Source organism: Chrysochloris asiatica, unplaced genomic scaffold, assembly GCF_000296735.1.
Source record: "Chrysochloris asiatica unplaced genomic scaffold, ChrAsi1.0 scaffold00050, whole genome shotgun sequence".
In the NCBI taxonomy this organism is placed as follows: domain Eukaryota; kingdom Metazoa; phylum Chordata; class Mammalia; order Afrosoricida; family Chrysochloridae; genus Chrysochloris; species Chrysochloris asiatica.
Window position 1 is genome coordinate 3,310,323 of NW_006408568.1, and position 13,056 is coordinate 3,323,378.

The 13,056-nt window shown below is 45.7% G+C and overlaps 1 protein-coding gene across 1 annotated transcript; it reads right to left on the reverse strand.

The window, feature by feature from the left end:
• Positions 1-945: 945 nt before the first annotated feature.
• On the reverse strand, positions 946-11,120 carry LOC102816094 (elongation of very long chain fatty acids protein 4-like). Its single transcript, XM_006862765.1, has 6 exons — positions 10,887-11,120; positions 5,008-5,088; positions 3,900-3,956; positions 2,359-2,473; positions 1,762-1,889; positions 946-1,116 (listed from the first exon to the last, which is right to left on the reverse strand). The coding sequence occupies exons 1-6, from the start codon at positions 11,118-11,120 to the stop codon at positions 946-948; spliced, it is 786 nt and encodes a 261-aa protein (XP_006862827.1).
• Positions 11,121-13,056: the final 1,936 nt, after the last annotated feature.

Below are 13,056 nucleotides of genomic sequence, written 5' to 3' on the forward strand. Positions count from 1 at the left end.
AATATCTCAGCAGATGCTTGCTTCTTCCAAACTATGTGATCTCAGTCACATACTCCCCTTTGCTGGTCCTAAGTTTCCCTCTGGGCTATGTGGATGGCTGTTATGAGTTTTTCTCTGTTTCTCTTTTTTCCCCAACCCATTTTGGAGCCTCTCAATGGAGCGTGTACTTAGAGATTTCGCATGGACACTCACGTCTTCCATTTGAAACAAGAGTTACTGGTCCTGGTGGCTTTTGTTTTTGAGTGTGCAACTTTCAGAGATTCACAGAAGACATAGCAAACCACACAGACAGAGAAATATCAATGGAAACACACAGGCAAATGTATTTGATAAACAGGTTCTAAACATGAACACGTGGCCCCCTTCCCAACACCATTCACACACACAAAATTATCAGCTCTATAAACACACATGTAGGCTGCAAAGGAAGAGACACAAAGCTATGCAGAGGATAACTAAGCTAACACAATGGAAGTCAGAAGCCTGGCAAGATTAGATATCAAACCAGCCTTGACTTCTTCCACACATTCAGCCTTGTTCTTTACCAGAGACCATACTTACCCATCAAAGCAGACAAGGATACACAACCTTCAACAGCACATGTTTATTGAGGGTCTGTTCTGTACCAGACACAGAGCAAGGTGGGGAGCATCAAAAAATGCAATCCCTGAGGGAGTCACATCTAGTAGTGGAAGCGGATGTACAAGCAAACTTATAAATTCATGTGAGAGTTACAAATCCACAAGTGTGCTAACAAAAGTGAGTTCAAGAAGTTGAGACCATGTTTTTCCCTTTGAAGTCTAGAAAGGAGGCAACTCTCCTTCCTTCACAGGATGAAATATGGACCCAGAAGTGTCTGCTCAGCACTGGTGGACTGGGAGCCATGCTATCTCCCATCGACTGTGTGGGAACAATTCACTGACTTCAATCCTTGAGTCCGGCCATTTAAATCAGCTTCTCGCGCTTGCCTCTCAGATATGCATGGTGGTAGAAGTTGAGGAAAAGGCTGATGAGGCTGAGAGTGTACAGGAGGACAGCCACGTTGAATCCATCAGGGAAAGGGCAATTGGCAATGAGATTGTACGCGGAGTGGGCAGTGATGGCCACAAACTGACACTGGATGGAAGAAACACAGGAGGAAAGAGATAATCAGTCAGAAGCAGTAGTAAGGATTAAGAGGGAGGAGCACCACTGAGCAGCAGAGAGGGGGCTTCACACAGCTCAGGAAGTGAAGAAACAAGGAAGCCTACTGAAACATAGGTCCCATTTCTTCTGCAGCCACACCCACCTAAGAATCTTCCTGACCCCGCCCAAGGGTTGGGTCTTTCTTGACCAACTCCAACCATGTTATGTAGACACGGATCATGAACTCTATGCATCCTGAGTTCCATGGGAGATTCCTCAGGGTATCAGCACCATCTGGAAATAGTGCTCCCACACTACAAAGCCCCAGTCCTCTGGCTAGTGTTACCAGTGACCACAGCCTCACAGAATATTAGTGCTTAAGACCATTAGCCCATCACCCTCACTTCACAGATAATGAGATTGGGACCTGAGTATGGATGTGACTTGCTCAGGATCTCACATTACGTCAGTGAGTAACAGTTGGCTATAAAACAATTGCAAGTAAGGAAACTAAGGAAGACCCAGGGTTGAGCAAAGCCTGTTCATGGTCAGATACCAAGTCATTGGTATGCCCAAGAATAGAACTTAGGGTTCATTCCTCCTATGCCCCTGGAACTAACGGGGATGGATTCTCACCAGCTGTAGAATGGTAAGATACCGCTTCCACCACAGGTAGGGTTGCATCTGGGGCCCCAGACTGGCCAGTCCATAGTACAGGTACATGAAGATGTGGACCAAAGAATTAAGCATCCCAATAAAGAAAGCTGCAGAGTGGGAAGATATAATAAGTGGAATTGATCCTAGTTGATTTTTATGGTGTCTGTTTCATGATTCAATCCTCTAATCTCCAGAGAGCACTTTGATAAATCCTACAGAGACATACCTTGAGAAGGCCCTATCATGAAGGTGGTCTGGCATAAGCCATGTGAGCTCATGATGATGGGTTGGGATTAACAGAATGTTGAATGAGACTCTTTATAACTCCCTCTATGCTTTCTGGACTGATGGTTATGAGCATCTGCTAGACCAGGGAAAGGTAGCTGGGAAGCTAGGCACAGCAACAAAGATAGTATGTGAAGAAGCCTGGAGTCACGGCCACAGGAAAGGGGAACCTTAGGGACAAGCCATGATTTCACAGAGCATGCACATACCCCAAGCTGGGGACTTAGCCCCAGCAGACAATAGCCACACAAGGGCCTGGGGACAGGGTTACCCATGGGCTAAGTCACCTACCCTGTCCACCTGGGACATATTTGACTCCAGCCCACCAGTTGAAAAGCATGGTGCCGTGGTGGTAGACATGCAGGAAGGTGATCTGTTGTGGCTTCTTCCGCAAGATAAAGAAGATCTGGAGAGGCAGGAAAGATGGGGTCAATTCTGGGGGTTCTTCTCCTGGGGTATCATCTACCACTTAGATGAGGGCAGGGTGATTCTGCCTCTTTTACTGAGTCAGCGTCTGGAACTAAAAGGCACTAGTAATAGATACCTGTGTAGCACCTACTCCATACAGGTACTTTCTATGCAGGAAATCATAATGTTATTGTTGTCAAGTGTCATTGAGTCAGTTCTGACTCACAGTGACCCTGTATAGGGTTTACAAGGAGCAGCTGGTGATTTCGAACTGCCGACCTTGTAGTTCAAACTGACCTTGCAGTCCAGTGCTTATCCTACAGTCCCACACCAGGACTCCTGGGATCATAATAGTATGAGGTAAGCACTCAACCTCAAGGTCAGTTTAAATTGCAAGGTCGGCAGTTTAAAGTCACCAGTAGCTCCTCAGAAACCCTATGTGGGGTTGCCATGAGTCTGGACCGACTCTACATCACTTAACAACAACTATTATTACTCTCATTTTACAGATGGGGAAATAGAGGCACAGAAGGTTAGGTAACTTGACAAAGGTCACACAACTAATAAGTAGCCAAACTGGGATTTAAACACAGTCTGTTTTCAGAGCTGAGCTCTTTCCGATCCTATCCTAACTCTCAATAATTGTGAGGCAGGACCAGACAGTGTTTTGTTCTGTTGTGCACAGGGTCACTCTGAGTCAGAACTGACTCGATGGCACCTAAAAACAGCCTACCTCTCAGAGCTCTGGGAAGAGAATTCAGTTATTAAACACCCTGCTTAAGACCCACACAACTACAAAATAACTTACTAATTCTCTTTGTTCAGACACCATTCTGGTAGAGGGGTTAGTGAAAGTTTCCTCGCTTTCACTATTATTCCAAAAGTATAACCTTGCCCCACGTGCACTGAATCCAAGTCCCATGGATCATAACTGCCCCCCTCAATACTTGAATAGCTTTTGCTGTCTGATGACCTAGGCCACATAGTATCAGGTTTGTTCTTCTGTTAGCTCTCTATTTTAGCTCAACCTAGAACCTGGTTACTAATGGGATAAATACCTAGTGTTATGCAGGTACAAGAAAGGATGAAGAGTGAGGCTTATAGGAGCCTGTGGTGGTGAGAAGCTATTTCAGGTCAATGCGTTAGCATCCTATTCTGCCAGTCAGCTGGTGTGGGATCGCATGGTCATCGGTGGTTCAAACTCACCAGGCGCTCCTGGAAACGCTATACAGGGTCGCTATGAGTTGGGACGACGACACTTTTAACAACTGTACAAAGGCCAGGGCAAACCTTGAGAACCTCCGACAGGGACTGAGTTCGATTCTGGAGAGATGTTCTCACAGGGTGCTGCTGATACCAACCACTTCAGTCAGATCCCACTGACAGATCTTTCTAACTCTGGACAAGCGTCTCAGGGCACTTACCGTGTCAAGTAATTCAACCGCCTTTGAGAAGAAGCACCACCAGCACACTCTCGCCATCTGCTGGTTAGGAAAGGGAAGTTCACTCAGACTGCTGTCCTGCCTAAACTCAGTTCATTATGGCAGAGCCTCATGTCTGCACTATTCTTCTATAACCCTGAGCTCCTGCTCCCACATTAGTCACCTGTCAACAGTCAGATGCCTGTTAGCACAGTAAAGAGGAGAAGCTACTGAGTGTTATCAAAACAAAAAGCAAACCAAACGCACTGCCACTGAGTAGACTGTAACTCATAATAATCCTACAGGGCAAAATAGAACTGCTCCATAGGGTTCACAAGGCTGAAAGCTTTATGGAAGCAGACAGAGTGGATTATGGGTTCAAGGCGCCAATATTTCAGTCAGCAGCGAAGTACTTAAGCGTTGTGCCACCATGGCTCTTCCCGTGACCACAGAAAGACTCTACAAAGTGCCCCGGCCACGGTCCAGAGCATGCAATCTCATGCATACATCATTCACCTGGAGACTGTTTGTAGAAAAGCAGGTTCTAATTCAGAGAATCTGGGATGAGGCATAAGATATTACAGTTCAAGCAACCTCCCAAGTGATGCTGTTGCTGCTGGTGGTCCTTAGACCGTACTTGGAGTGGTGAGCCCTCAGCCCGTCCCTCCATCACTCAACATCCTGGCAACACGATACCTGGTGCCTTGTGGAACTTCAGCTGTAGCTCTCTGCTGCAAAGAAACCCTCCACGCTGTCTAGTTGAAACCGAGTACAGCCAACACGAATGCAGTAGCTCCCACTCAAGCCCACCGTGAACACTTTCTTATATTATCACATCAATCCTTTTTCAGCCATTTCCTTTTTTAAAAAATAGCTGTTCTTCTCCTCATGTTATAGGTAAGAAAACCGAGGCCCTGAAAAGTTAAGCAACCAGTCCAGAATCACACAGCAAGTAGCTGTCAGAGTTGGGATTCAATCTGAGGTTATGTGACTACACTCTCAGCACAAATAATGTGCTCACTGTGTCCATCAGGAGCCTCAAGCTCCAGGTGTGAGGGAGTGCTTCTATCAACCTTCTCTCTATGTGTAACCCCCCCACTGCTTGCCATACCCTCATCGCGAGCTCACTCCGGCTGTAGTCCACAGGTTGGCAGAAGTAGCTGTAGTTAGACTGAAGTGAGGTGGTCAGGAACTGGGAGGACAGGAAAAATAAGGAAATAAAACTAATTATAAGTGTGTTTTCATCATGGTTAGACCCCTCCTCCTCTTGTACAAGGTAAACAACAAAACAAAAAAAACAAACACACCAGTTGTCGACAAGTGCTGTCAAGTTGGTTCAGACTCATAGCAACACCACATAGGGTTTCCAATGAGTGACTAGTGGGCTTGAATCACCAACCTTGCAGTTACCAGTCCAACGATTATTCAACAACAATACACCAGGACGGAGTAAAACTTCTTTACAGGATTCCCTCGATTATAAATCTTTCTGGAAGCAGACTGCCACATCTTTCTTCTTCAGAGCAGCTGGTAGGTTCTAACCACCCACTTTGGGTTCACAACCAAGCACTTAACCACTATGCTACCAGGGTGCCTTTAACTTTGGGGCAGCAAGGCCCTAATCCAGTCATGTTCTGAACACCATGATCAGGGACAGATTACCCAATATGTAAAATAAGCACAGGTTTACTTGTGCTTAGTTACTAATCTACAATGAACAGTTTCACATTTTTTTTCAACACATCATAGATTCTGCTTCTAAATATGAATAACATCAGTCTCTCTCCAACTCCACAGCACCTATAGACAAAATCAAAACCTCTTGAAATTTACAACCCCTGAAAGAGACAGAGTATCCAGTGAGCAAGGTGTGTATGGGCTTACTTGGGCTTACTTAAACTCTTTAACTCTTGGGGACCTCATGCAAAATGGAGCAAAATGCTACCTTGTCCCATGACCAGTTGCAGATCAGACAGACCAATGGGTTTTCTCTGTGTGATTCACCAGGCCTTTGTCCTAGTTCATCTTAGCGTAGACTCACCATCAAGGCCTGTTTAGCATCCTAGCAGCAGGCAAGCCTCCGCTGACAGACAGGTGGTAGATGTGCGTAAGGTACAGTGGCCGGAAACTGAACCTGGATCTCCTGTGTAGAAGGAGAGAGCCCTACCATTGATCCATCACTGCCCCTTGCATACATCATGCTGGTCTCTAGTTTATTTACCATAGCCCACCTGGGTACCTACTATGTGTGTGACCCTAAGTTGCTGAAAACCCTTTGAGAGGGGCACACATTCGCTTGAAGGAGTTCAAATCTCACTGAAGATATCGGAAAGAATCATAAGCTTTATGGCTGGTGCCAGATGAACAGTAGAAAAGAGATGTTCCAGAAGTTGGTAGGGGACTGAAGAATGAGGAAGTCTTGGGCTAACAGTAGAACAGGAGAGACAAGTCCATGCCATGAGAAGAATGCCCAGTGTGGGCAACCCTCCTAACTCACTGGAGTGGGCGGAGATCTGTAAGACTATATGGAGCCTCCACCTATGGGAGAAGCCGGCACAGAAGACACAGAGAGAAAGGGTGGTCATCATGCATCAGAATCAACTCAATGGCTGATGAACATAACAACAATAAAGCCTGTCTGAAGAAGCTTAGATTTTGTAACTCATTCATTCATCGATGATGGGTCGAATATACTAAGTACTTCTACGCACTGTTCTGAGCACTGAATCACATCCATAAAACAAAACAGCTAGAAATGCCTGTCTTGTGGGACTTTACATTCTGGTCATGAGACAAAGGGAGCTGCTGAGAGTTTCTGAGCAGGAAGCTGTCACGGGCAAGGTAAGTTTTCAAAAGATTAGGGTGGAGCACAGTAACTTGTCTGTAAGGTCAAATGGCATGCTCCAGGGCATGTCTCATGTCTTACAAGTTAGCTATATGGCTAACATGATGCTGTTCCTATTTTTAAAAAGGTAAGAGAAATCAGGAAGGAAGAGTGCATTACATTGAACAGATTGCAGCTATATCATGAAACAAAGCATAAATAATTTACTGTATGGGAAACATAGGTACACTGTAAACTTTCATCCAAGCTAAAATTAAGTGTTTTAAAATAAAATGCTAAGTAAGGTACAGGTCCTCTGTTTGGAGGGGACACAAACAAATATGCAAACCATGCAACATGAGGAGAAGGACCAGAGGCAGTGGTGTGCTGGCAAATGCTAAATGGGATGAGGTACACTGGGCTGATTTGTCATGTTTGTAAATATTACCAACACGATTGATTTCAACCTACTCGTATTGAGTCATGGTATGGCTCAAAGTTGGCAGTTCAAACCTACCAGTTGCTCTTTGGAAACCCTATACAGGGTCACTATGAGCCAGAACCAACTCAATAGCACTTAACAGCAACAACAACATGAAGTCACTGAACACGGAGTTGAGAAGAGACATGCACCGTGAATGCTACCAGCTTTGAAGCTGGCTCCAGCTCCAATGTCACACCCACATGAAAAAAGAGTCAGGAATGGAGTGTGTCCTTTAGACCCTGAGATCTCTGAGTATTAAATGTCCTTAATCCAGAAGACAGTGTTGTGATACCAGAGAAGCAGCAGCTGCAAAAGCAAAAGCCAGAACATGAGACAGAGATGGGGGCTTTCCAACCCACAGGGAGAATAAAGCTAAGTGCTTTCAGGTATCTGGCCATCTGCAGAGTGGGGTACCTCCAGACACTTAACTGGGGAGATAGGCTTGCTGACTCACAGGGCCAGGGCTGAGCACCTGTGGGCTGAGAATCACAGCAGAATGGATGGCCCTTTAGACATTTATCGGCAGTCCTACAAGAGCATTATAACACTGTCCAAGCGTGGCAGAGTCGAGATACAGAAAGAAAGGTGAAACTGTGAGAATGGCTGGAATGAGCAAAGAACTTTCCTGAGTATTTCTGATCTTGAATTGTAACTGTTAACTTCCCTAATAAACTCACCACTGTGAGTGTGTGAATGATCATACCCAGTGAATGATCATAGCTAATGCAGTGAATGATCATACCCAGCTGAGAAGTAAAATATGTGGGATGGATGATTGGTGTCGGACTGATAAAGATGGTTGAAGGGTAGAGGCATGTCTGACCTCAGCTTCATAGGAACTGGTCTTGGGCTGATGTGGTGTTTGATTCTCCATCTCCCCTTGTGTAGTCAGATGCTGCCTCCATACATGTGTCCCCACTAAGATAGAAGTCTGCCCCAAGGTGGTAAAAGTCTGAGGAAACAGATGTATAACCTTGCCTTCAGGAGATCAAGAAAGGGTTCATGTAAGGTGACAGCTGACCCAAGTCAAAAGGATAAGCAGGAATTTGTCCAGGGACAAGAGAGAAGGGCATTTCTAACAAAATAACAGTTTTGTGCCAAGGCCTGGGATGTGCCTGAGCAGGGCTATACAGAGTCTAGTTAGCAAGCCAGTGCTTGATGAGGGAGGCAGGCAGGGCTGCTGAGGGGCAGCTTGGGAGATGAGGTTGGCAAGGAAAGTAGAGGCCAGTGTGTGCTCATCAAAAGAGGCCTCAGCTGGGTGGGAAACCATCAGAGTACCTGCATGGACAGTGGTACCCTTCTTATATTCTGGATCATTCGGTCAGCAGTGAGGATGTTGCGCTAAAGCTGAACCATAAAGAAAGGCAGGAGACTAGTTGGTAGAGAACCAACCAATTGCCATGGAGTCAATTCTGACTCATGGCGATCCCACATGTACCAGAGGAGAGCTATGCTCTGTAGGGCTTTCAGTGGCTGATTGTTTGTAAGAAGACTTCCAGGATTTTCTTCTGAGGCACCTGTAGGTAAACTTGAACCACTAACTTTTCTGTTAGCAGTTGACCATCCAAGGACTCCAGTCAGTGAGAGAAAAAAAAAGTGTTAAAATAAAGTGAGAGATGATGGCTGTGGATTTAGAGCTGTCAGGACCCACTTCAGACTGTACCACTTTTCTCCTGCCCTGACATCCCACAGTGAGACAGGAAGGCTCTGTGGCTAAGCGAACTGGATTCAAGTTCAGCATCTACTCCTTATCACCTGTGAAGTTACTTGACTTTTCTGTGCTTCAAACACCTCATCACATTGTGGTCATGAGGACCAGAGGCCCTATTTTCATAGAGTGCTCAGAGCAGTGTAATGCCTAATGACAATCAATGAAACAGTCACCATTCCAGTGTACACAGCCCCATGAGTATAGAGTAGAATTGTGCTCCATAGTTTTCTTGTTAAACTTAGTACTATAACTTGAATGAGTTTATACAGCAGATTGGTTTTCCATTCAATGACACATACACATTTTTTCCATGACATTGATCACCATCTCCACAACATAACAGCCCTCTTCCCACTTCCTCCCTGTGCTTACATTTTCCATTCATCCTTCTCACCTATCCAATACTGCCTTCTGAGCTTTATGTATGGGCAAATCCTCCTCTTTTGATCTTGTATGCTTTATTGTTATTGTTGTTATGTGCCGTGGAGTTGGTTCTGACTCATAGCAACCCTGCATAGGGTTTCCGAGGCTATAAATCTTTACGGGAGCAGAGAGCCTCATCTCTCTCCTGTGGAACAGCTGGTAGTTTCAAACTGCTGACCATGAGATTAGCAACCCGATTCGTAACCACTACGCTACCAGAGCTCCTTAAGTACCGTGGAGTCGGTTCCGACCCATAGTGATCCTGCACAGGGTTTCTGAGGCTGTAAATCTTCACGGGAGCAGAAAGACTCATCTTTCTCCCATGGAATTGCTGGTAGTTTCGAACTGGTGACCTTGAGGTTGGCAACCCAACTCATAACCACTACACTAGGGTTTTCAAAACCATAACCTTTCAGAAGCAGATTGCCAGGCCTTTCTTCCAAAGCCCTTGTGGGTGGGTTCAAGCTGTATACTTACAGCTACTAGTTGAGTACTTAATTATTTGTGCCACCCAAGGACAAGCCATAAAAAGTACATGAAAAGGTCAGTGATTACTATTATCACTTATCTGAAAAGATGGTTCGGAAGCTGGGTTACTGTCCCTCCTGCATGTTGCTGGAGCATGCTGTCAGTTGCCTTGGGAATAATGCATTGTAATCACCCATTTCCAAATCTCTCTCTCCTGGAGGGTAGGTGTGACTTTTCCAGCAGTGGTCCTGCAGAGCCTAACACAGCCTGGCACTAAGTACATTGGTATGTGCTCAGTGTATACTTGCTGAATGATGATATGCTGACAGCAAGGAGTCTGGACAGACCAGCAGGTTTGGGAATTGAAAAATTGGCCAGAGGGGATGTGATCTTACCAAAACCTGAAATGGGAGGTGTGGTGTTTCTTTAAGGTGAGAGAGATAATGAATTCCATTCTCATTTGTCCATGACCTCTACTTTTTTATGTAAGGAACTGGAAAAAGACACCTGCTGATGGAAAATTGGGAGTATCTGAATGATACAAACAGGTAAAGTGCATAACTATTAACCAAAAAGTTGGCAGTTCAATCTCACGCAGAGGTTTCTCAAGAAAAAGACCCGGCAATTTACTACAGAAAAATTAGCATTGAACTATAGAGTACAATTCTACTATGACACACTTAGGGTCGCCGTGAGTGAGAATCATTATTGTTTGAATAATCAAATAAGCTACTTGTTTGATTATTATTATATTACTATTTGAATGAAGAGTTATGTCTAACAGGGGAAGTCAGAAGTAGTCAAAGATGCAACAGACTCAACTCCTGTATATGCCCCATCAACTTTTTCAGCTTTCTATGTAAGAAAATCATGGAGTTAGTTATTCATTTGTTGTTGTTAAGTACCATCAAGTCAGTTCAGTCTTCTAGTGGACCTGTAATAAGGTTTCTGAAGAGTAGCTGCTGGGTTTGAACTGTCTACATTGTGGTTAGAAGTCAAGTTCTTATCCTAGAGCACCACACCGGGTACATCAAAAAGGAAGACACCCTACAACTTCCAGGTTTCTCTCATCAGACTTACCTCATAAAATATGTACAGTGAGAGAACCACCAGCCCTAGGTTGTAGGCGGTGAGAGGTCCTCCCAGCCTCAGAGGCTCCCGTCGGGACATGAAGCGAGGGCCTGCCACCACCAGGAGAAGGTAGAAGATAATGAGGATGGTGACAGGGAGTGGTGAATGTACCAGGAACCACGAGTCTGTCCTGGGGTCTATGAAAGCAAAGGAAGAAGGGATGACAACCAAGCTAGCCACCATGCCCACCTGCTCTCAAAATTTTGTTCAGCACCATCCCCATCCTCCACGATGCCTGACATTAAGGCATGACTGAATCTACAGAGGGATGCTCCTATTAGAAGACACCATCTCCTACCTCCATTTTCTAAGGCCCAGGTGTATTTATCCCAGAGTATTCCCAGGGTGCTGGCCATGTGAGGACCTGTAAGTAAAAGCAGGATTTGCATCTTGCCTATACCCCATGTCCACCCTGCTGATTCTCTCTCTTCGTCACAAGGTGACCCCTGAGGGTCTATGAAACCTGACTTCCTCAGTCTCCACCACATGACCTTGGAGGACCACCCAACATGCACCTTTGAGGATACATCATTCACCAAAACATTTTTCCAGTCCTCTCACATTTGGTTGTTCCATGTGGGATCTCCAGTCCCTGGCAGTGAACCCAGATTGCTGGGCTCAAGGGAGAGATTTGGATATGGTGCAGCAAGCAAGGGGGACAGAGAGATGAGATTCATTTCCCCACGGCACAATGAACTTCCCCTTTGCCTCTTCTCTCTGGTTCTGCAGGACCCGGGTTTGTCTGAGCATTCCTGGATTCTCATTGAATTCAGCTGCACCCAGTCCCTCCAGAATTCAACTTACCCCTGTGCTTGGTCCTGGACTCCTGTGGTCAGTGAGGTGCTCTTCAATTGTTCATTCAGGTGCTGCAGGCCGGGAGTGGGTCTGAGCTGAAGGTCCACAGGGCTCAGAATGTTGGAAGTGACTCCCAGGTCAACTGCCCTCATGGAATCTCATCGCTTTGTGGTCTGAACTGTTGGTTCCCACCCTCAGCTCTTACACACACACATACACCCACCGGAACTGGGGCTGCTATCCCGCCCAGCTGGGCACCCTGCCATTCTCTCAGCCTGAGGAGAAAGAGAATACTAGTTGTCTGGAGTGGGAGGAGGGAACTCAGAGAGCAGACGGCAATGTCAGACCTTGAAAAAGGAATATGGAGAGACTCCGAGATGGTCAGTTCCCTGGGAAGGCAGAGCCCACAGCCCTCAGCATCCCCTGACCCCTTGGCCCCTCAGAGGTGACCCCATCAGAGAAGCAGGTATGTGTAGGGTCATACCACACCACTCAGGTCTTCCTGCATCCCAGCCACTCCCTCCTCTCTCAGGTTTACATCTTCCTCCTTCCTCTTCCACTCTTTCCCACAGGGTGGGAATTCAAGATTCTTAACCTGCTAAATCCTCACACTCCTTCTAGCTCTCTGCTCACCAACAAGTCTACAGGGGTATTGGGCACACTGTAAATCCCAGCCCTAAGCAACCCTATTCTTCCCACCTTATTCTGTCAGCCTGCATCTAATTAGACATGTGTACAAGAGTTATTTGTCCAAATAACCTCTCTTAGGTGATTTTTCCTATTCATAAAATATAACCCATTGTTATCAAGTCAGAAAAACTGCCCAGGGAATTTCCAAGGCTGTAATCTTTACAGACAATTCTAGTGTGGCACTGTAGGATAATCACTGGACTGCTAACTGCTAGGTCAGTGATTCAAACCCACCAGTCACTCCTCAAAAACACTGTACAGATTTCAGATTGATGGCACTTAAAAACAGCAACAACAATCTTTACAGAAGCACACTGCCACATCTTTCTCCTTTGGAGTGTCTGGAGGGTTGGAGCCACTGACTTTGGGGTTGAAGTTGAATGCTTAGCCACTGTGCCACCAGGGATGCTTTTATAAGATATGGTGAGAGAGGGGAGAAAATTTTGGAAGCCATATTGTTGATTGCAAGTGTCCAGTAGTCTATATAATAAATCTCACTCCACTGTGATTTAGGGCAGCTTCTAGAAGCAGCCTCTTTAGAATACTGCTCCTCAGACTCTTCCTCTGACAAGATGACACATTGTGCCTATGTAAGCCCTGCATTATCTGTGCTCTGGGCCCAGAAGATTAGACT

Coding starts and splice junctions, on each gene's coding strand:
- LOC102816094 (XM_006862765.1), bottom strand. CDS start 11,120: ATGGTGGCTAGCTTGGTTGTCATCCCTTCTTCCTTTGCTTTCATAGAC. Junction 5,089..10,886: donor CACTGTACATATTTTATGAG/GTAAGTCTGATG, acceptor CTGTCCTCCCAG/TTCCTGACCACCTCACTTCA. Junction 1,117..1,761: donor ATCTTACCATTCTACAGCTG/GTGAGAATCCAT, acceptor TCTTCCATCCAG/TGTCAGTTTGTGGCCATCAC.